The following is a 23,691-nucleotide window of genomic DNA, read 5'->3' on the forward strand; positions in this document are numbered from 1 at the left end:
CAGTCTTAGAAGGAGTTTTTTATGAGACACTGTATGAAAAGCCTTGTGAAAGTCTTATATCAGGAGGTCTAACCTGCTGTTTTTGATCTAGGTTGAGAGAGATTTCTTCTACTGTTATAATAAGTTGTGATTCACATGATCTTTTTTGTCTGAATCAGGCTTGGGGCGAATTACATTGTAAAGTAATGCATTATATTACCTTTACTTCAACAATTTGGGCTTTAAATTACCATTACCATTACTCTATTTTCTTAAAGTGGTGCATTACATTACCATTACTTTAATTAGTAAAGTAATGCATTACCATCACTTTTGAAGGTTTTTAAAAATAGAAATTTATACAAAACTTTGCAATTTTTTTTCATAATATGCATCAACCCCCTTCAAAATTAAATATGATAAATGACAATTCAAATTTGATTTCAAGTACTTATATATATTACACTGTCAATAACGTAAATTTAGAAAGTTCAAACTTTTAAATTGTCAGTAATATAAAACATGTACAATATCCACTTTTTGAGTAACTATTGATGTCAAAAAGCAATTTAACTTTTTGGGGCACTTTAACCCCTGCCCAGATTATCTAATAATAAAGCATATATGCTATTTTGATCTAGTTCCTTGTGAAAAAAATAAATGGAATTTGACAAAGTTGTAAAAAGATAGACAGCTAGTATGTACATTTTGCACTGCTAAGCACAGTATGCCTGCATGTTTTTTATTTTCTTTGATACAATAGATTTTTCGTGGTCTGTTCGAACTAGACCAGCTCAATTAATGTTTTACAAACACAGTCAGGAGAAAGGGACTGGTAATTTGCAGCACTTCTCCAAACAATGCATTGTTTTAACTGTTAGATAACCCAGAGGCATCTTGTGTTTTTAATGACACTCTAGCTATTCAAAAGGTGGTAATTATCAGTTTACATTAATTAGTGTACCTTATACGCGATTTTTTTTTAAAGATTTTTTAAAACTGTCTGGTTTTTTTTATAATTCTTTGCAATAAATCTTATCGAAGATAAGTTTGAAAACTTAAGGAAGGTAAGTATACTCAACATAATAAAAAGTTTATTTAAATAGATACAGAAATTTTATTTATTAGATAGATTAACTTTTTTATTCAATTTTTTTTTTCATTTGCAAAAAATCAATCAACCAATCAATAAAAATATCTAAAACAATAATTTCCATGACCATTACAAGTTCATGTAATGCATTGCAATGCATTACCATTTCAATTAGCATTACCCCAAGCCTGGTCTGAATCCATGCTGAAATACCACTAGTATCATGGGTATATAATGTTTTTCAAGATGTTTCATAATGTGCTTGAATATGAATATGTTCCATTATTTTTGCAGGGAACTGATGTCAATGAAAATGGACGATAGTTTTCCGGTTTACTTTTGTCTCCCTTTTTTACAAAGAGCTATGATGTTCGCTGTCTTCCAATCACCAGGTACATTCTTTGTATGAGTTGTTTTCTTAAATAGGAATGTCAAGTATGGACCGATCTCCTTTGCAGCTTCTTTAGGATCCGACAGGATGTTTGGACTGGACCACTAGCCTTTGCTACATTAATACTCTGGAGCAACTCCTTCTTTGCTGATGTGTAAATTTCCAATGACTGGTGCTACTGGTGTTTCAAGGTCTGGTGTTGATTGGAGATCTTCCACTGTGAAAACTGATTCAAATTGGTTGTTTAATGGCTCAGCTTTCTGTTTGCTGCTTTCTAAACTTGTATTGTTTACCTTAAGTGTGGACCAATATTATCCTTCTTGGCATTTCTGACATGTGATCAAAATCTCTTGCTGATTGCAGCTTTCAAACTTGAGTTTTTGTCACTATTGGTCACATCTATTGTTGTGTTCAACAGGTTCCTAATGTATTCTTGATGTCCTTTCTCTAGTTCTGCTTTCGCTTGCCTGCGTAGTTCTCCAAAGTTTTCCCAGTCTTCCTCCTTTTTGCATGGTTTGTCTAGCTTTATTTTAGCATTTTTGTTTCCGTCCAACTAATTGCTTAATTGCTAGTGGTGTATTTGATGCCTTATTTGTTAAGTCTGTTGTTGAAGGGTCTGATGATGTTGATATATCAGACAATGAGTCAAATTGATTATGTGTTTCCAGTGGGTAAAGGAAAAAAAAGATTGTGTAACACTGCAATTAGGGCATTCCCATGAAATTAGTTTGTTGGTCTGATATTTTATGTACTTATTTGGAGATATACCAACCATGTTATTGTTAATACCACATTAAAGAAATAACCCCCAGAATACTGGTATATTCTGGTTAAAACCAATGTATCTCTCGTGTGTATGTATGTCCGTCTGTAAATTTTCACATTTTTGACTTCTCTAGATTTCAACCAAACTTGTCACAAAGTATCCTTGGGTGAAGGGGATATAAGTTTGTTCAAATGAAGAGTCACACCCTCTTCCACAGGGAGATAATTACGAATTAGTGAAAAATTAATGGCATCTTTTAAAAATATATCTCCTCAAGAACCACTAGCCTAAGACTAGGAAAGACGCAAAACTCATGCATGTGGAATCATCCTAGCTCAGGTACTATAGATTCAAGTTTGTTCAACACATGTTCCCCAGGGGTAGATTTGGGCCACACTGGACAAGCAAGATTAAATGCATCTCGTTAAATAACTGCTCCATTTTTCCCCAAACGACATTCTAGAGAACGACTTGGTTTTTTTTTCTTTCATTTTAAAATGAAAGTTGTAGATTTTGAGTTCAAGAACTGTAACGGAGTATGGTTCAACTTTGACTTGGTTGTCAGAGGGATGAATATAGTGGTCGATAATTGAATCTTCATAAGTATACTAATTATTTTTCAAGCAAAGCATTCAGATAAAGGGAAATGCATTCCACTTTATATTATGAAAACTTAGTCTTTATGCCTAAACATGCTGAAAGCGAAAGTAGGCTTAGCCCTCTTTTAACTTTTTAAATTCAGCTGTTTTTGTAGTCCCGTGTGAGGATAGTGTATTTAGTTATTGTGTGTTATTTATTTCCTATCTTAATTTGATGATTAAAACTAAAATCAACTGAAATTTGCAGTTTTTTATGTACATGGTAATTTAATGCCTTAATTGGGTTATATTTAAGAAACCGAACAGACCAGAAGTAGTGAATATCTGCACAGGTCTGATCAATCTGTCTGTTAATATTTCAATCAACACTTTTAAAGACATAAAAGAACACCCAATGCAATAAAATCAACATTCAACCATAAAACAGGGGGTCTTTGTGCTTTAATATATATTAGAATACTGTAATCATACGTTTGCAGTTGAGATTCAATCATGGATGACCAAAACATCCCAGATCCAGACTTGCTGTTTTCCTCAGAGGACGAGAAGACATTTGGATCAGAGTCACAGCTGCCCTCTCTTCCTTTGCCAGATCTCAATCATACATTACAGAGATATCTGGAATCAGGTAAGATGGGGGTTACATACATATCTTAATCACACATTTCAAAAATATTTATAGTTTGCAGAAGAATTTCCCGATGACGTTTCGTAAACATCATCCGAAATCACCTTTTTATATTAATTATCGTTCACAATTTTACTAGCAACTGGATTTTCTTAGCACAAATCTTCACTTTGATTGAAATTTTTACTAGACACATTTTTATTCACATTATCATATGATACTTTCACAGATTCCTTGGAATTAAACTTTCAAATGAGACACATTTCGTTTGTTAGTAATGAACCCCCGCCTTGGATTCTAACACAACACCATTTCCATGTTTCTCGACAACTTTGAAGGGATCACTATAGTATATCGCAGAATATTGTTTTTCCTTTTTATTCATCAAAGCAATGTTTTATGTCACTAAATGTAGCTCCTCTCTTATCATCAGAGTACATCTTCCCTTTAGCCTTCTTCTCTTCATACATGTACCTTAGACTATCTCTAACTTAAATTGTAATCTGTATACTAGTAACTATACATGTGGGTAAGCATTAGGGTTAGGGTTAGAGTTAGGGTTAGGGTTAGGTTTAGAGCTAGAGTTAAGGTTAGGGTTAGCCTGCTAAGGTTAGGTCAGGGTTAGGGTTAATCTGCAAGGGTAAAAGGGATGCATTAGGGTTAGGGTTGGAGTAGGGGTTAAGGTTAGGGCCAGGATTAGGGTTAGGCTCAAGCTGCAAGGGTTAGGGTTAAGGATATGGTTAGTGTAAGAGCTAGGTGGGTATCTGGTAATTTTGTACGAATAACTCGGCGGAACAACTCAGTCGGACTCACTCCTGTTGTTGTATGTTGTGAGGAGCGATACACCAGCACTTAAATCTGAAGTTCAGATACCAAATCTTTCTTTTCTGCTTGTGCAATATTCGATCTCTTCATAATTGATCTGTTCTGATTCTTAATTTCTCCATTGGCCTGTGACCACATCGGGGTGATCTTCCTATGAATGATTCAATTTATTTCACAGTATGTTTTAAAATATCCACTAAGAAATTGTGGTCCGTTGTCTAATTAAAGCAGGTACCCATGTGTACTAAAAATCTTTGCCAACACATCCACCATTTTCTCCGCTGCTGTAGATTTCATGACAGCCAAATCAATCCTTCTGGAATAATAATCAACGATAAGAAAAAAAATGAAGTCTCCGGATGGCAACGGCCTTAGAAAATCAGCCGCTAAATGATCCCATGGTCGTGATGATAGTTTTGTTCTGTGAATTGCAATTGGTTCCACTTTTTCAGGTAATAAAACTAGCTGACGACCACAACAAGATTTGTTCAACTTTTCAATGTCTTGGTCCATTTTAGGCCACCGAACCTGGAATCGCAAAAAAAAAAAAATGCTGCTTTATGATGACAATTCCAAGATGTCCCGCATAAACCGTCGCTCGCGTGACACAGTGGTTCTAGAGTCGCGAAGTAAAGAAATGATCCTTTCGTCGCGGGTTTGAATCCCACTGTGGAACGTGGAGACCGTATAAACCGAGGTCACATGTCGCAGTACTGGCTGTTTTCCTCAGGTACTGGCACGAAAAAGATCCCTCCCTGCTCAATGGCCCTTATTGCCGAGCATAGCACAAAATATGCAGCTCTCCACCGGCAAGTGGTAGCGTTTCCATTTGAGGGAAACATTTTCGAAAGGGCCGTTAAACAATACACAATCAATCAATCCTTCATGACCCAGTGCTAGTTTATTAGTTGTAACGTAATGATTTAGGTATGACAATCCTTCTCCCTCATAGTATCAGACGTCCAACAATACACAATACTGATTTTACTGTCAAATAGTCTTAGTACTGTAATTGATACCATTTCCCTGTTTTTAAGCATTCTCTCAAGTTGTTCTTGAGATTTTCATCCTCCAATGATGCTCTCTCAAAGTCGGATACAGTCATTGCGAGTGGAACAGTTTTTCAATCACAAAGTGTAAGTATTCCTCTGTATCACTCATCTTCAGACTCGATGCATCTGCTGACATCCTTGACGATGAATATGCTATGTTTTATTTATCCGGAATATGATGAACTGTATGACTGTAGTTCTGCATCCTTGACACCCATCTTTCTACACGTGCACATGGTTTCGATTTCGGCAAGAAAATGAACTAAAGTGGCTTAATTATGGTCTGTTTACGACTTAAAAGTCTTCCCCATCAAGTACATGTGATACCGCTCACAGCTTACACTAAACTGAGTTCTTCCTTCTCGGTTTATGTGTATCTGCGTTCAACATCCTTTAAGTATCTACTTGCATAAGAGATAATCTTACGTTTACCTTGTTGTTAGTCCGACCGGACGTGCATTTGCAAGAACTTGTGTTTTGGCATTAACATCAAAGCATTAACATCAAAGTAGTGTCAATATTAAATGCTTCATTTTGTCCTTGTCCCCATGTAAATGACTGTCCTTTACGCAAGAGTCTGTTTAAAGGTTCTGCTATGGTGGACAGGTTTGGAATGAATCTGCCTGCAAAATTGACTAGTCCAAAGAAACTGCGCACTTCAGACTGTGGTGTCCTGGCATTCCTAATAATGGAACTTTGCTGTCTGCTGTTCCGATACCATGTTTTGTTGCTCCATGTACCACAACATTAACATCAAAAGTTTACTATATATTAGAATGAGAAATATTTAAATATAAGAAGCATATAAATTATAACTAATATATCCCAAAATTTAAGATAAGTAGAGAAAAATCGGATTAATCAATATCCATTTTACATAAATTATTTATGTCATTTTGGTAATATCATCTAATTAGGCCCCATTTGGTAATATCTTTCTATGCGAAAAGAAAACATTGAATCTTTTTAAATACATGTAGGGATCGCATGATTGGCAACTGTAATTTTTTATTCTTAATGTCCAGGGAAAAGGTAATGACCTTGACCTGACGTTGTCTCTAATATAAAACGGTCAAATTTAATCTCACTGATGATACCATAACTTAGTGATATTGTCTTCTTGATTCTGTAAAAATTTCATAATTTTTTAAATACAAGAAATATGAGAAGAATCCTACCTTAAGTTGTTCCCATAAGTGTCTGTCAAACGTTCACTGAGGCTCCTGAGTCGATGATCACTTTTGCATAAATACCACCAACACTAACACTTAAGTTATTCTTTACACAATTTCGGTTCTGTATAGTAAACACATAAGTTCTCCTCATCACCATGTTCTACTTCTGAAGTTTCAATGTTTTGGACTGTTCTTGGTTTTGTGCCACTTTGTCTTGCAACCTACTTCAAAATGTCCTTCCATATAACATTTCCGACACTGTCATCATGCTGGACATTTGAGATCGGTGATCACATATGCGAAACATTTTTTTTTCTTGTTTATCCTGCTGTTTAGAATCATGTTTATGTTTGTATCCACTCACTTTGTTAATTGTTTCTTGCTCTGGTTTGTGTGCAATAGTCACTGCCGTTTTTCACTGCTGCTTCCAAAATCTGTGATATTTCTCTCAGTCCTTTAAGTGTCACATTATTTTTTCTCTAACAGTTTCCCTCTCAGTCTTTGAGAGGCACGTCTCTATCACTTGATCACGTATACTTTCATCAATTTCCCGAAAGATACAATAAACAGCTTTCTGCATCCGCCTAGTGATAAATTGTTCTACAGTTTCTGTCGCCATGTGTGCCTAGCACAAAATTATGATCTTTCAAACGTGTGAGTTACCAGAGGAGTAAATTGTTTATCAATGTCGCTAAAGCGACGCCATGCACGTTTTCTTGGTCAATCGGTTCGGAAACTTCAAGCGAATGTAGAAAATATTCCTTACGTTTATCTCTGCCTCGTGTAACAATGAAGCCTTCTTTTGCGCATCATGTCCAAAGAATTCCTACCGAATCCACATCTCCATGACCGTTCACGGTAACTCTGTCAGTAGCGCGCTCGCTCCGTGATCGGGAGGTCGTCAGTTCGAATCTCGGCAGCAACTCACATAAGTCGATAAAAAATGGGTAGCAACTATGCCTTCGCTATGCGCTCGCACTTTGAAGTGCGGGTCCTTCGGATGAGGCCTTAAAAACCGAGACCCCGTGTCACAACAGGCGTTGGCACGATAAAGATCCCTCACTGCTAAATGGCCCTTAGTGCCGAGTATAGGTTAAAATTTGAAGCCCTTCACATCTCTATATCTCTATATCAGTGAAAAATTCTCGAATCGGACGTAAAACAACATACAATCAATCAATCAATCACATCCCCAAATGGGTCAAAATATGATATAAATTATATTGAAACTATGATTAATCATTCACCACAATATAGTTACATATCTCAATCACACTGGAGATATCTGAAGTCAAGTGGGATACTGGTTACAGATCTCAATCATACAGTATAGAGATATATGGAGAATTCTTTAATCATTTATTTTTATTTAAGTAAAACTACACGTCACAGATGAGGAGTATAAACACACAGAATTCATTGCTCAACAGTTTGCCTCTGGTGTTGGAAAGGAGCTTCACAAAAAGTTAGCAGAGAAAGCTCAGAATGAGAGAAACTGGGTAGGTGTACAAGTCACCTGATAAACTGTTCCAAGGCTCTCAAGGTTATTGTGCATTTATTTATTTACCAGATTATTTTAAAACATTAAAACATGACTTTTATGATTGGTACTTTGTACACTCCAATGGTGTTTAATTTCTGAAAACCTAATTTGAACTTTACTGCAAACCGAAGTATATTTAATGTGTAATATGTGTCAGAGACAAAATTTTGCCTCAAATTGGCTTTAAATCTAGGATCTGTGGCATGTCAGTCCAGACCTCCGCCAATCAAGATAAGCATGTAAAGTGTTAGCCCACTAGTACCAGCTTATAAGTGTACTCATTTATTTTGAGAAAAGATTCAAGAGAGGCTCTGATAGAGCTATAAAGATCGAAAAGATTGCACAAAATAGTTTTAATAACAAACCTTTGCCTTCGCCTTAACTTTTCAAGATATCAAAAGAGATACAATTACTCCTTTCATTATATATTTCTTTTAAAGACATTTCACGTCCGTCATGTTCTTGTTTTTATTCCAGTTAGAGAAATGGTGGGAAGAAAAAAGGTACCTAGAAGTAGGAATCCCACTGGCCCCGTTCATCAATCTGATTGGATTGGGCCCCTATTACAATCATTACTGGACCCCCAAGCCAGGGACTCAGTTAGAGAGGGCGGGAATCGTACTCCACTACGACACCAAGTTCTGGCAGCTCATCAAAAGGTAACACATTGCTATGTTACAAGAAGTATGCTGATGTGCAAAATGATGCTAAATGATTTCTCTAAAGTCCATGCATTATTATGTAGATATCAAACATGAAATTATTTTACGCTATTCATTACTTTTTCAGCCATTTTCTGATTCCTTACATTGAGCATTAAATTTACACACACATTTGAGAGCTAGAAAATGGCTTAATTGACATCATTGATTTTTTTTTATCAACATCACACTGTAATTTTTTCTGTGTTGCCTTGTTTGTTTTCATACCAAGCAATGGCTTATATTTCTTACAATATCATACACAATGCAACATATACATGCTGTATTTATAGATGCCCCACATAGTAGCTGGTACATAAAATTAATAATATTACTTATTTAAATTCAGATCTAAAGTATACATGTATATATTAATAGTAATCAAACTTTGTTTTCGCAGGGAGACTCTTAAGGTGGATGTAGACAATAAAGGGAGAAAACTCTGTATGAACCAGTTTAGGCGGGCCTTCTCCACCTGTAGAATACCAGGTGTCTTCAGAGATCAACTGATTTCTCACTTCAAGACAGGTAAAGTATTTAGCCTGGACTACCATCTTGTCCATACTCACACTAAAATATGGGGAAAACAGCATAAAATAGGTCTACATGGGTTTCGAAATTTTGTTGATGTGTAATATAATATATTTTTCGTTTGCATAGAAATCTCAGGTAAGGTTTTCCATAACTGTCAATAGAATTCTTATGTAATCACCCAATACTAGGGGGATTTGCCATTTCATGAGTTCTATCTGTTATATGTATTCTCATTTTAAACTTTGTGCATGCGTTATCCTACAATCAGTATAAATTTTCGTGGAATACCTACAGAAGATTAACCACACACTAGGGCTGAGACTACAACCTTTTCTATATCGATACGTATCACGATAGATGAGCTACGATACGATATGTATAATATTATTTTTCATTATAGTTAGAAAAATTTTTTTGCACTGAAATAAACAAATCATTTCTTTGAAAATAGGAATAATTTATTCAAAGTCAGAATTGTTTTGCGATATTTCGATATTTGTTCATATGTATCGATATGCGTATCGTCCTCACACAGCATCGATATTATCGATATCTCGATATATCATCCCAGCCTTACAACCAACCATTTATTATCAAGAGTATATAAGCAAAGAAAAGAGTTGTATCATTGATATTTTGTAAACAGAATCCGAGGGTCCTACCCCCCTTCATGCTGTGGTGCTGTACAAGGGGAGATTCTTCTGTTTCGATGTTGTGGATCAGAATGAGGAACCACTCCGACCCCCGGAGATACAGCATCAGCTGACCTTGATTAAAGACCGATGTGATAGAGAACCCCCAGGCATAGGACTAGGGGCTCTCACAGGAGAAACAAGGAAGAAATGGGCAGAGGTTTGTTGAAAACCCTACTTTCCGTAAATTCAAGGGATATATTTCATATCCGTAACAATACTTTCAATAAAGAGGGGCATTTCATGTCAGACTCTGTAATTAATACAGTTTGATTTTAAATTAATATTAGGGATGGCAATTTGTAACCGGCTAAGCAATTACTCGGTAGAAAATTTGTAATCGGTTAGTCGGAAAAAATAAAACTGAACTTGATTTTCTTAAAATTAATTTTCAAAGAAAAGAAATTACTGCAGTGCACATAGGATAAAAAATTTAGTGTTTAACAAAACTATTAAAACTGAAATTCCTTTGCAGAAGCTTATAATAATTTGTATACGGTTTCTCAAAAAACTTGCTAGAAGTTTTTTAATTGATTGTTTTAGGCCAAGGGGTAATTTTTAAAAATCATGTTTTTATGTTGAGCAGTCAATTATTTTGTTAAGCAATTTGATATTACCCAACTTTCAGTTAGAAAAATATTGTTGAATTCTCTAATATTAGTTAAATTACTGAGAGCTTTTACTTTTAAAAAAATTTTTATAAAATTTCAACAATGTAAATTTTTTCATTTATCTCAAAAATCTACAAAGAAGCAAGATTTATAGACATTTTTGATTAAGAGCAGAAAATTCTGCAAAGCACATTTATAAAATTTAATTTGGAAATTTATTATTATAACAATTTTATTGCTAAAAATATTTAATATAGGTCTGAATTTAATTTTTAGCTTGTTTTACACCTTCCCTCAAAGACTTTTCTGTCAAATTTACACCATGAAAATAATATTTTTAAAAATAGTTTTTCATTATTTTAAACTATGATACAGAATCAAAGAAAAAGTTTGATATAAGAAAATTTTTAATGTCTATTAAGTTTTTTAACAAATATGTTCTTTTTAGTGCAAAAACCGACAATAATTTACATTAATTTGAAATATATAAATCAAACTATTTTGTGTGTATTTTTGATACATCTAATCAAATATAATAAGGGTTAAAGTAATTAACCAAAGAGATGAAATTTAAGTGCAAAAAGGTCAACTTAAAACCGATTAGCACAATTTTCTTTGCGATTTTGAGTTACACTTTATCCCAAAATATACTTTCAAAAAATATTGATATAACAAATTGCCATTGTGAAGCCTTAACAATAATATAATTATTAAATCCCTAAAATATATTTTACTTTGGAGACTTTAAACATATCAGATATGATAAAAAGAAGGACCCATACTTTATCAAAAAATTCAAAGACAGAGGACTTGGGTTTTGATGGTCATTGCTACAAAACTGGAAAAGGATATCATTATCTACCCATAAAATTTGGCACACACAGTGTCAAACACATATCCTATAAATAGCATATGTAATGGGCTCATAACTTTATAAGGCCTAGAGTTATCAAACTTTGTGTGACGTCATAATTAAAAAGTTATAAAAATGGAAAAACGTCTACATGAAAACTATTACACTTAGAATCATCAAAAAAGGTGTGTTGACCTATTTCAAGGTCACTGTGACCTTTAATTTAAGTGGAATTTTTAAAAAAGAAATGTCTTTTTTTAAAGTTATACACATTCAAAAAAATGTAAAACTATTTAACCTTATTAGAAAAATGAAGAAAATACTTATTTTTTTAGCATATATACTTGACAGCAATCTATAACAAATGTAATGTATGTTAGAGAAATTCCACCAAAAAATTATCAAGCACTGGTCAAGAAGAATTTTGATAACAGAAAATTGCATGTGTTAGAGAGAGAAATTAATGTGAGGAGTTTTTAAAAATCATGCTATCTATATCCCTTGAGTATTGGGCCAAATGAAAGCCTTTTGGAAAAAATGTTCTTGGATAGCCAAAGTTTTAAAATGAATTTTGATATAACTAATTTGATATTGCATATTAAACTTTACATAATATTTGAACTTAAAAAAAATAGTTGAATATCATGTGAATTGCATATTAACAATAATTATTAAATCTAAAAAAAAAATATCGTTTTAAAAATGTTTTATGGTAGATACTTCAATAAAACATATCAGAGTTAAAGATTAATAAAAAGAAGGCAGCTGCATGTCTCTTTCATTACTTCAGAGCATGCTCTTAATTGTCTCCTTCGGGAATAAAAGAACTGTTGGTCAGTTTATATTTGATGGCCAGCCTTTTATTTCCAAAATTAATTAGGACTTGGGTTTTGATATGTTCAACATGATAGGCATTTGGCAAGGTATGGAAAAGGCAATATTTGTTATAATTAATGCCTACACCACATGAGATGGATAAACAAATTTTTTAAGGTGTGTAAAAAATCATTGAAATCTTAAAATCAAGGTTGACATGATTTTCCTGCACTTTTAACTGTTTAAGATACATTATAATTGTAATTTTTTTTCATGCTGTGGCGTGGCAAAAAAAAAATAACCGGCATGATAAGAAATATAAGAGTCGGAAAAATCTGTAAGCTTCTGTGACAGAAAGCTAAGGAGCATGTCACGTGACCGCCTATATCACGTGATCCGAGCATGGGCAGAACGGTTGCAGATGCGCAATAAAATCGGAGAGGACCACTTTAAAAAATTTCAACACTGAAACCCTATATAATTTCGTTTATGGAAGTTATTCACTTAATTCGCTAACGTTTTGATCACCCCTCGTACGTGCCAAATCAATCTTTATTTTAGGTGGTTTTTTTATTATAAGGCTTGTTTTGGTGGATAAACACAAACATGTATACTGTAATATAATCATCCAAGAGAAGATCTTGCTTATTTTCATATATATGTGTCATGATAATGAATAGTTGATCAACATTTAAATACATGCATTTTATTTTTCATTTTAAGTATGTACCGATAGAAACAGATATAGGGTAAGAAATATAATAAAAATTGTGCCATTTACAGGCCAGAAGTCGACTTTGTGCTTTGCATCCAGAGAACTTTCACAATCTAAAAAAAATTGAGACCAGTATATTTACAATTGCACTTGATGATTTTGAGCCAAAAGACAATTCAGAGGCAAGTCTAAGGATGTTTTCTATAATCTTATAATTATACCTTTAAGAAATATAATTTTTAATTTAGAGAAAGAATATGCTTCTAAAAAAACAATGCAGGAATTTTTCTTGGTTCGGAATGCAGTGTAATTTCTGAAAATTTGCAATATTTTATTTGTAGTGCCTTACACCTGCATGTACATGTACATGAGATTAAGTCTGTTTTGTCTTTCAGGCATTTACTTACTCAGGGGGAGGGACCAATTCCAGAGACAGATGGTTTGATAAATGTGTCAACCATATCTTCTATAATAATGGGATTTGTGCATGCAACTGTGATGTATGATACAACAATCCCCTTTTCATTTTAATGAATAAATTTCTTGTGGACGTAATCATCTAACTTTTTTCCAAAATATAATCATCTAACTTTTTTTCCAATCTGAATTACCAGTTATCATTAAAAAACTACATTGAAAACGAAAACTTTCTAGGGGAGAAAGGCCATCTTTTAAAAAATGTGTTTGCCCTCTCCCGACCGACTGCAAAAAAAAAATGACCCGAAACAACTCAAAACTTTTTTAACCTCCAGGAAACAATTTTTTTGAATGCCCCTCTTCGAAGAAGGGAGGGCATATTGCTTTGCTGCTGTATGTCGGTCAGTCAATCTGTCTGTCGGTCCACCAAGTTTCCATTCATTTTCTTGGCATAGGTTGCACATCCTGAAATGAAATTTGGTATACAGATTTATCGTCAAGTTCTGTTTTTGGTATGATCGAGCAATTCTTCACAAAGTTCTACCCCTTCTGTTTCACAAATATCTCTTGTTTTAATGATATTCCTTGATTTTCTTATTCTGTCAATATTGCTCGATGGACTTGGAAAATTCCAATTATTTGCAGTTTTCCTTCATTTTCTTGGCAGAGGTTGCACATACTGAAATGAAATTTGGTATACAGATTTATCATAAAAATATCTAGGTTAAGATCTGTTTTAAGTACGATCAAGCCACTCTTCACAAAGTTCTGCCCTTCTGTTTCACAAATATCTCTTGTTTCAATGATATTCCATAATTTTCTTATTCTGTCAATACTAGTATATAATGTTGAAAATTTCTAGAAAATTAAAATTACCCACCTACTTACCACTCATTTCATTGAAATGATGCAAATAATAAATTTCTAGAATATAAAGAAATTGTAAAACTTTTACGATTTTTCAAAATTCTGCCTCTCTGAAACCATCCTTATTAATCTATACAATTATTTTTTTTATTTCAAATCCCATTTTTGTTAAAAAGAAAAATTAAATAAAGAATTAAAAACTACACGGTGAAACTTGTTCATGTTACTCATTAAAACATAACCCAAGTTGTTATTTTCTTTTTTTTCTTTACAAACGTTTGTTTGTATCATCTGTCCTTAAAGAAAGCTTAATCTGATATACCTGTGCAGTCTGTGTCATTGCAAAGTCTGAGCTTTATTTACATTTCCGTACATTTATTTTCAATATCCTCAACATTTTTAATCTAAAACCCAGTCTTTTCCGACACACAATCTCCTGACCCATAATGGATTACAGAGTTTTCACTGTAAGAGAAATATTTTTTTTTTCAGCATGCTTCTTTCGATGGAATGGTCATGGTGACTAGTCTATACTATGTTGACCTAAATATTAGAAGGTCAAAGGGCAAATGGCAGGTAAATAATTAATAGAAAAAAATATTCAGGTGATAACATTGTTACTAAATTTTTGGAATTATGAGGTAGGTGTAACATAAATCGTGCAAATCCTAGCTACTCATCTGATTATTGTGTGATTTTTTTGTTAGAATAAGTGTTTTTTTCTGTTTGAACATTTATTTTGCTGTTCTTGTAGGGTTCTGTGGAAATTAGAGACCTTCCAAAACCAACCGAATTAAAATTCCATGTGGACAGTGTCATTATTGAGGCCATTCTTGCTGCTGAGAAATTCTTCTTAGCTAATGTAAGCAAACCAAGTCACAACGTCCTCATTTCTTTTTTCTATACATGTAATCATGTTCTACACAGATTGGAAAATGTAGGGTTTTTTAGCTTTGGATCCCAAAAACAGTAAAGAAATGATTTTTAATTGTTATTAATTGTTGCCAAGATAGCAGTCTGAGAGCATCTCTTATATTCTATGTCTATTCTGAATAATAAAAGCAAATACTGTAACATCACATATTTTCGTGTGGTTAAATTTTTGTGGTTTAAGGAAAAACTTTTGGTTTGTGGGGATTCGATTTCGTGGATGAAGAAATGTCGAGTAGTTATATATGTGACATTTTACATTTCATGGTGGACATTAATATCTTAAAAAACGAAAACTAACTTCCCACGAAAATTTATGATTTCACAGTAATAAGACATTGTATAAAGGTATTTATCACACAATGAGAAGAACACTTCCTTTTGACAGGAGGCTTAGATGTAGAAAATAGAATCGGAAATGGAACCTCTATCTGCTGCAGAAATTTTAAAGAAAAATGATTTCGTTTTATATTGTTAATTTCTTTTATTCTTTTGAGTAAAATACTGTAAACAAACTATTATCCCCATTTTTTAGCTCACCTAAGCCGAAGGCTCAAATGAGCTTTTCTGATCAAATTTTGTCTGTCGTCCGTCCGTCCGTCTAGCTGTCTAGCTGTCTGTCCGTCTGAACCACTGAGCCAGTTTTGACCAAACTTGGTACAAAGCATCCTTTGGTGAAGGGGAATGAAAATTATTAAAATGAAGGGCCAAGTCCCCTTACAAGGGGAGATAATCAAGAAAAGACAAAAACAGGGTGGGGTCATTAAAAAATCTTCTCAAGAACCACTCGGCCAGAAAAGCTGAAACTCATGTGGAAGCATCCTGGGGTAGTGTAGATTCTAAATTGTTCAAATCATGACCCCTGGGGCTAGGGCTGGGCCACAATGGTGAATCAGAGTTTTACATAGAAATATATAGGAACAATCTTTAAAAATCCTCTTCTCAAGAACCACTGGGCCAGAAAAGATGAAACTTATATTGAAGCATCCTGGGGTAGTGTAGGGTAGGGCGGGGCCACAATAGAAATTCAAAGTTTTTAATAGAGATATATAGGAAAAAATCTTTCAAAATCTTCTTAGAGAACCACTGGGCAAGAAAAGCTGAAACTTATTTGGAAACTTCCTGGGATAGTGTAGATTTTAAATTGTCCAAATTATGACCAGTGGGGTAGGATGGGGCCACAATATGTATTACAAGGGGAAAATCTGGTAAAGAACATCATGGTCAAAGCTTCTCAGGTGAGCGATGAGGCCCATTGGTTTTTTCTGAATGTTCATAGCGTCAGGTAAATTTTTATTATGAAAGTGGCTTATTTTTTAACAACTATCATTTTATCAGAATTTGTCCGTCTACTTTCGATTTTCACGATATGACAAGGAGCACACGGCCGGTGTGACTGGTTGGAGGGGGATGCTTAATCCTCCATGGCACCTGATCCCACTTCTGATGTTTTGGAGGTCTGTGTTCGCTCTGCTCCAATTTTGTGTTGTAAACAATTTTATATCAAGTTCACTTTCTTTTTTATAGGCAAATACTCTATCAAGTACAACACTTAAATATACAAAATATGGGAAGAAAAAGTTACGGAAATACAAATATCACCCTGATACGCATGTACAACTAGCTCTGCATTATGCATACTACAAAATACACAACAAGTAAGAGATTTTTTTTTATACATTTATATTGATTAATACCCAGTGTGCATTTTTTAATATTTTACATTTCTCAATTGTAGGATTGGCATCATGCTTTGATAGTTAAGCTAATTCTTGTACTCTCAGTAATAAATAATAACCTTAAGGATATCCGATCCTCAGCCAGGAAGGATAACTCCAAAAACTAATATTTAATTTGAAATGCATCAAAATGAATATTGAAAATGAAATTTTTTCATGCAACAATTTTCATTTTATTCATCTTTACAAGATTGAAGGTTTTTGGAAGTCTGGTAAAAGGTATTATACAAGTTGACATTTGTACCCCATAAAAGGAAAAGAAAATAATACAGTTTTAGAGAAATAAGATTTTCTTGAATCCAGCCTTAGATATCAATGCTTATCAGCATGGTATGAAATAATAAGTGATTTATGGTGTCTTGCAATGATAGCAAAAGCCTTTTACATTAGTTATTATAGAATACATGACGTAAACAGAATACAAAAAATACCAAATAAGTATAAAAATCATAACAACTTTTCTGAATGCCTGGATACCTATTGCTTTTTAGCCTAAAATATATATGTTGATCCATTTGCAATTAGAAAATGCATTGCTGATATTCTAATTCGCTTTTTCTGCAAAAATATTGGAGATTTGACAATTTTCCCTATATAATATGATTAACTTTGATCTTTAACTTTCAAGAAATACTGTGGATAAATTTACATAACCTTGTGGATTCAGAGATATTTTTATGAGTATTTTTGATTACTTAACTGGTAATTTTATAAACCTGAGGATCGGATTACCTTAAGAATACAGTTATGTTTTAGATGCACACAGTAATTTTTCTCAATAACTACAGAAGCAGAAATTTTAATATTTAAAAATGTGTAATAATCCTTACTTGTATAAAGTGGGCTTATTCCTTGGCCGACAATGTATATAGGTAGGAGCCATATTAATGAATAAAGATTTTTACAAAATATATATATATAGAGATTTTTACTTGTAAAAATATTTGGTATGTTTCAATTCCATATTGAAATGTAAGGTAACATTTTTGCAAAAAGTTTTTTTTTTTTGAAAAATATATCCCAGTTATCCAATTAAATAATATATATATGCAACACATTTCTTTAATATGTGTTTATGTAGAGGCAATGTTATTCACTATTTTTGCAGACTAGCCCCATCATATGAGCCTGCCACCACGAGAAGATTTTACCACGGTCGAACAGAAACCTTAAGAACATGTACTGTAGAGGCCGTAGAATTCTGCAAAGTCTTGTGTGATCCGAAGGCTTCAGTAAGTTTCAGTTCCTATTACAGACTAGATCTATTAGATGGTGGTAATGTGTAATGCTAAAGCTTCGGTATGTTCTTATTCTTAATACAAGCTTGATCCATATGATGATAATCTGGTTTGTTCCCGTTTTGCACACATTTGAATTTCAGGTATTGAAAAAATATGTGCAGAATGGGAATTTTTCCATGTAAGATAATTACTTCATTGCCATAATCTATCTCATAGTTGTGAATTCGGAGAAAGAAAATCCTCAGAAAGATTTAGCTTCAAATATATTGAAAAAATTTCCTTAATTTCATAGTTTAAACAACATTTTGAATGCCGTACCAACAATTCCTGAATTTCATCATTATAAAAACATTTTAGATTATTTGAATGGACAAGTTACTGTTTATGAACTGAAAAACTGGGTGAAAATTCAATAAGGATATTTGTCCAATTTGGACAAATAAAAATTTCAAAATATATATTTTAAATATTTAGAGTTTTTATAAAGCACAGGTAAATCTAGATAAATCCCAGATGCAGATCAGACTAATTGCTATCAAAACACATTTCACACCTTTTGATCTATACCTCAATATTAAATGTGTGCAAAACGGGGACACACCGTATATCTTACTGGCAATGAAGTCAAGAGCTTCTTCTAACAAAAGAATGCAGAGTTTACTTCAGTGTCTCAGAGAAAAGACACAATATTCTTCTCCTCTCTGGATTACAATGAGAGAAACTATGTTCATGCAATCTAGCTTGCTTCATTTTTAGGTGTACTGTTTATTATTTCAAACTTGATGGCACACAAATTAAACTTCAAGATATCTGATAATAACCCTGCAGGTTAAAAATGATATAGAATAAGTACTTCGGCTGCTACTATATACAGGGGTCTTTTTTCATCCCGTGTTATTTTCGCCCTTTCACACTTGCAAACAATTTTGCCCTGTTTTAATTTCGCCGAAACACAGTTTTGTTCAAGAAATTACCCTTTTTATTTTGAATTCACCCCGTCTTAAATTCGCCTACTTGTGCCTAATACAAAAAGGGGCGATAATAAAACGGATCGAAAATTTCCCTGTATACAATAACTCATTTTGACAAAATGATCACAATTAAACTCAGTTATAAAGAAATTGCATACCATGAAGTCTTGGTTTTGAAGAACGTTTTTTGAATCCCAAAGAGAACTTTTCACTATTTTTGTACGGATATAATAATTTCAGTATAAAGGCAGGGAAACTGTAGGTGACTCTCATGTAATGACAGAGTTGTTTTACTGTACCTAAACACAAATTTTTAGGTTGTTAAAGTACCATTTTCATTTGATTAATGACATATAGTACCATTTTAGGTTCAGGAGAGGAAGATTGCATATATGAAAGCAGCAAACAAACATAATAAGTTAATGGATGAAGCAAAAGAATCGAAAGGTATGTCCTTAACAGTATAAAAACATAGGTTATCAGAGATTACAGAGCTCACCTCAACGAATGTTGTCTTTAAGTAAGGCGAAGTCACACAATTACCCAACAAAGAGTGTACGTCCAAAAATGCTAAATTTATGCAATTTTGATCTCATACTTTGGAATAGACCTATGTTAAAACTTTAAACTAGTTCTTCAATCTTCATCACGAAAATGTATTTAAAATTCAGAATCTGAAGCAAGTTTGAGAGATTTCATCACTTGATGCATCATTTGTGCAAGTTTGGTTAATATTAGCCTTATAGTTTCTTGGTAATAGACCTGCACCCATAACTTTTATCTAGTCCATTATCTGGAAAATGTATGTCGAATTCAGCATCCGAAGTAAATACATTAGTGTGCATCCTAAGATGTAACATCTATGCAGGTTTGCACAACATAGCGCTCATAGTTACTTAGAAATGAATCCTGCACCAAAAACTTTAACCTGTTCACTCATCCAAAAAATGTAGGTCAGATTCAGCATCCGAAGCCAGGCTGGTAGAATGCATCATTAGATGTATCATCCATGCAAGTTTGGTCATTAAAGAGCTCATAGTTACCTGGAACCGACACCGACGCCGAGGGTTTTACATAAGCTCCCCCAACTTCGTTGAGGTGAGCTAAAAATAAGTTGGTTATTTAGAGTAAATAATATGTCAGTGCAATCAAGCTGTGTATTATTTTAGATGGTTTAACCAACAGATTTATTAAATTTTTTCCTGTCTCCACACTGTAAAAGAGTTCAGCATCTCAGATATTTATTGTTTCTATTTGTAAGTTGTCATAACTCTAAAAAAAAATATCATTTTCACAAACAGGGAGTTGATAATTCTTATGCATATGTAGGATGTGACAGACATTTGCTTGGTTTGGAAACAATAGCCGAGGAACTAGGCATACCAAAACCATTGCTGTTCCAAGATAAATCGTTCACAAAAAGGCAAGTCAAACCCGAAATAGATTTTAAACTTCGTGTCTATTTCAAAAATTGATTCGGTAAATGCAGTTTTTATTCATCCTACTTGTAAATAAGACCTTTATCTTAACTTCTCTTTTTCCTATAGAAAAGTAGAAACACTAATTTTAAAAGGCCATACATGTCCAAGGACGAATTCGATGTCGATATCGACAATATTATGTCGATATCGTATTGATATCGATTGTAAAGGGCACTATTAATTTGAAATACATATTTACTTGGTACCATATATGCGACTTTGTGCTATGTCGATGTCGTCGATATCGACAATACCATGACGATATCGTATCGATATCGATCCTATTTGAAGAATTTGTTTTCACAATAAGGTAGAACATAATTTTACAAGGTCACAAAAGATGTCAAGTCCATTCATTATTAGCCTGAATATGAAATTAAATTATGATAAGTAAAGGGTTAGTGGTTGTTATTGTTTTGGATTAGGCTTAGAGTAAGATGTTGGGTGAGGGTGAAAGTTGTTAAATATGTTTTAACAATCATGATTCGATATCGATACGATATCGTCGATATCGACGATATCGACAGTAGAGTAAACTAATCAGAAAGTAAATATGCACAAGCGTTGCATGAAGAAACACAGAACATATTGTCATGGGATATGTTAAATATAAAGATTTTGTATTAGGATGAAGGTTCGTAAAATAATATGTTTAAACAATAAGGATTCGATATCGATACGATATCGTCGATATCGACGATATTGATGGCAGGTACAATCTTCGTAAAAGTAATTTAACATAAATATACATATAAAGTAACAGGGACGGTATTTACATAGGGCAGAGCAAACATGATTCGATATCGAAGCGATATAGTCCATATCGTCGATATCGACACACCAGGGAAAGTTTTATAAAATATAGTTTTCAAGTAACACATGTTAAAAACACAATACTAGTATAATAGATGGAAACCATAATTCTTTATAATTCTTTGAACAATCATGATTCGATATCGGCACGATATCGTGGATATTGACAGTAAGGAAGACTTTTTAAAACAGAAGGTATTGTAATAAACACACAAGAATAGATAAATATTATAGTAAACTATAAAAAAGTAATGTGTCGATATCGTAACTACATCGTTCTTGGACATAACTCTAAAAGGCTGGACAATCTGCCTTAGAATGCACTATTCTCAGTTGATAAGATTTTTTTTTCAGTGGCGGGGGAGGAAATTTTGAGTTATCCACTAGTTTAACAGGGTACACTTCAGTGTTTGGGGGTATGGCTGCCAAGACTAATGATGGATATGGATGTTTCTATCAAATTGAACAAAACTAGTAAGTATCACGTGGGGTGGAAGAAGAATAATTCTTAGTTATTGTTTGTAGCATCCTAAATAAAGCAGCAAATATGGTTTTTGCAATTGATAATTATATGGTATTGAAGAATCTGCTAAAACATTTTTAAAACTGCAAAGAGATCTTTTAAGCTTTTAAAAACACTGGGATATTCAAGGATTCAATGTATCAGGGGTAAAGAATTAAAGATGAAATAGTTGGAACTTCCTAATCACTTTGACATACCTGGGCATCTATGGTATTCCAGATAAGGATGGTATTCTAGTAGCTGCAAAAATATATCCCTCTCCGATTTTTAAAATCTAATACCCCCCCCCCCTCCGCCCACACAAAGGGGAGCTCGTGAGGGCTACATTATTGCAGCTAGTATTCTACATGCAGAGGGCCAACTGCATTTGAAAACTGTTAGGCAGACGGGGGAAGGATATCAACAAGTGAAAGTACACTCTGACGATTGTTTTCTTCTCTGTTATTTACAGCATTGAGATGGTAGTAACAACATGGAGAACTAGTAAAATCACCAGCTCAGAGAAATTTGCTCAAATAATTCAGGGATGTTTGGACGACTTGGATGAATTGATGTTATCAGATACACCAATGACGGCTAAACTTTGATACTGTTAAATAACATTGAGAGACAATGGCAAGATCTGAAACTTTTTGTTGGGTATTTTATAATAAGTCAATCTTAGTCAATTGAGAAATTAAAGTTACCTTTAAACCTAATTCTAAGCTGGAAATGGCTAAATGGCTTCTTAAACATCATTAGTGCTTTGAACTGTTTAAAGAATATCATTTTTCAGTAATATTATGTAATATTAAGTAATGATTATTATGAATAGACGAGATAGAAGTTTGTGTTTCTCGACAAAACAAACAAGTTATCTGAACATGCAGAGATAGTAATCTTGATATCTTATGATGACAGAAATATGTGGATGGCGTAAATATATGCCACCATAAATGAGAACTGTTCAAACATGCTAGGGAAAAAATAAATGAAACAAGATGTGTTTGTGAAAGACTATGCGCCCGGCAGCAACAAAGTTCGAAAAAAGCTATTTTTAGCATATAGGTCACAGTCAAGGTCCCAAGGTCATTGACCTTGGTGTCATTTGAAAGAGCTTAATTAGTGGAGTATGCATACTAAATATGAAGTCTCTATCTTTCATGGTTCAAAAGTTATGGCGAAGGTTAAAGTTTGGGGACAAACAAACAGACAGACAGACAGGACAAAAACAATATACGCCTCGGATCTATCGATCCGGGCGCATAAAAAATCATTCATCAAAGCAGTCCCTTTCAATGACTTCTTTTTAAAACTATGATACGAAATAAAAACAAATACATTATCATGTATTTCTACATTTACTAATATTATACAATAAAAGAAATAGAAATAACAAAAAAGTTCACATAGCTCACCCAAGTCAACACTCCTCTTTTGATCAGTTAATAAAGACGTGTATATAAATGAAATTATTACATTTTAACAGCAAAATACTGTAATTCATTCATTGAATAAAAATGATATCCTTTCACAGTGTGACAAATATCAGAAGTGCGGTAAAACTCTCGATTTTCCTACCCATAACGGAGAGTGTTGAAAAAAATATTCCTTGACATGACATAAGTTACCCTAAATATGTTGCTAAAATCCATGTTTACAATGTTTTCATTTCACTATGCTATGACGCCTCAACCGCTCAACTATGACGTCATAGGTAGCCTGACTGTATTAGAAAAGCACAGAGACAACGGGAA

At 33.5% G+C, this 23,691-nt stretch overlaps 1 protein-coding gene across 1 annotated transcript; it reads left to right on the forward strand.

Annotated features, from left to right (window-relative positions):
• The first annotated feature begins 3,320 nt into the window (after positions 1–3,320).
• On the forward strand, positions 3,321–22,823 carry LOC134236275 (peroxisomal carnitine O-octanoyltransferase-like). Its single transcript, XM_062718458.1, has 15 exons — positions 3,321–3,456; positions 7,883–8,007; positions 8,529–8,710; positions 9,153–9,280; positions 9,933–10,138; positions 13,042–13,155; positions 13,369–13,473; positions 14,750–14,833; positions 15,012–15,119; positions 16,715–16,845; positions 18,035–18,158; positions 19,507–19,585; positions 20,468–20,561; positions 21,787–21,906; positions 22,407–22,823. Exons 1-15 carry the CDS (start codon positions 3,321–3,323, stop codon positions 22,540–22,542), a joined length of 1,872 nt encoding a protein of 623 aa, XP_062574442.1. The 3' UTR covers positions 22,543–22,823.
• The last annotated feature ends 868 nt before the right edge of the window (positions 22,824–23,691 follow it).

The sequence above is a fragment of the Saccostrea cucullata genome, unplaced genomic scaffold, assembly GCF_032062105.1.
Source record: "Saccostrea cucullata isolate Sc308-1 unplaced genomic scaffold, CSIRO_AGI_Scuc_v1 ctg87, whole genome shotgun sequence".
Taxonomy (NCBI): domain Eukaryota; kingdom Metazoa; phylum Mollusca; class Bivalvia; order Ostreida; family Ostreidae; genus Saccostrea; species Saccostrea cuccullata.

Bases quoted from the DNA above. Each gene is read 5' to 3' on its own strand.
- LOC134236275 (XM_062718458.1), top strand. From the start codon at position 3,321: ATGGATGACCAAAACATCCCAGATCCAGACTTGCTGTTTTCCTCAGAG. The intron at 14,834-15,011 runs GTAAATAATTAA...CTGTTCTTGTAG, and splicing joins GGTCAAAGGGCAAATGGCAG to GGTTCTGTGGAAATTAGAGA. The intron at 21,907-22,406 runs GTAAGTATCACG...TGTTATTTACAG, and splicing joins TATCAAATTGAACAAAACTA to CATTGAGATGGTAGTAACAA.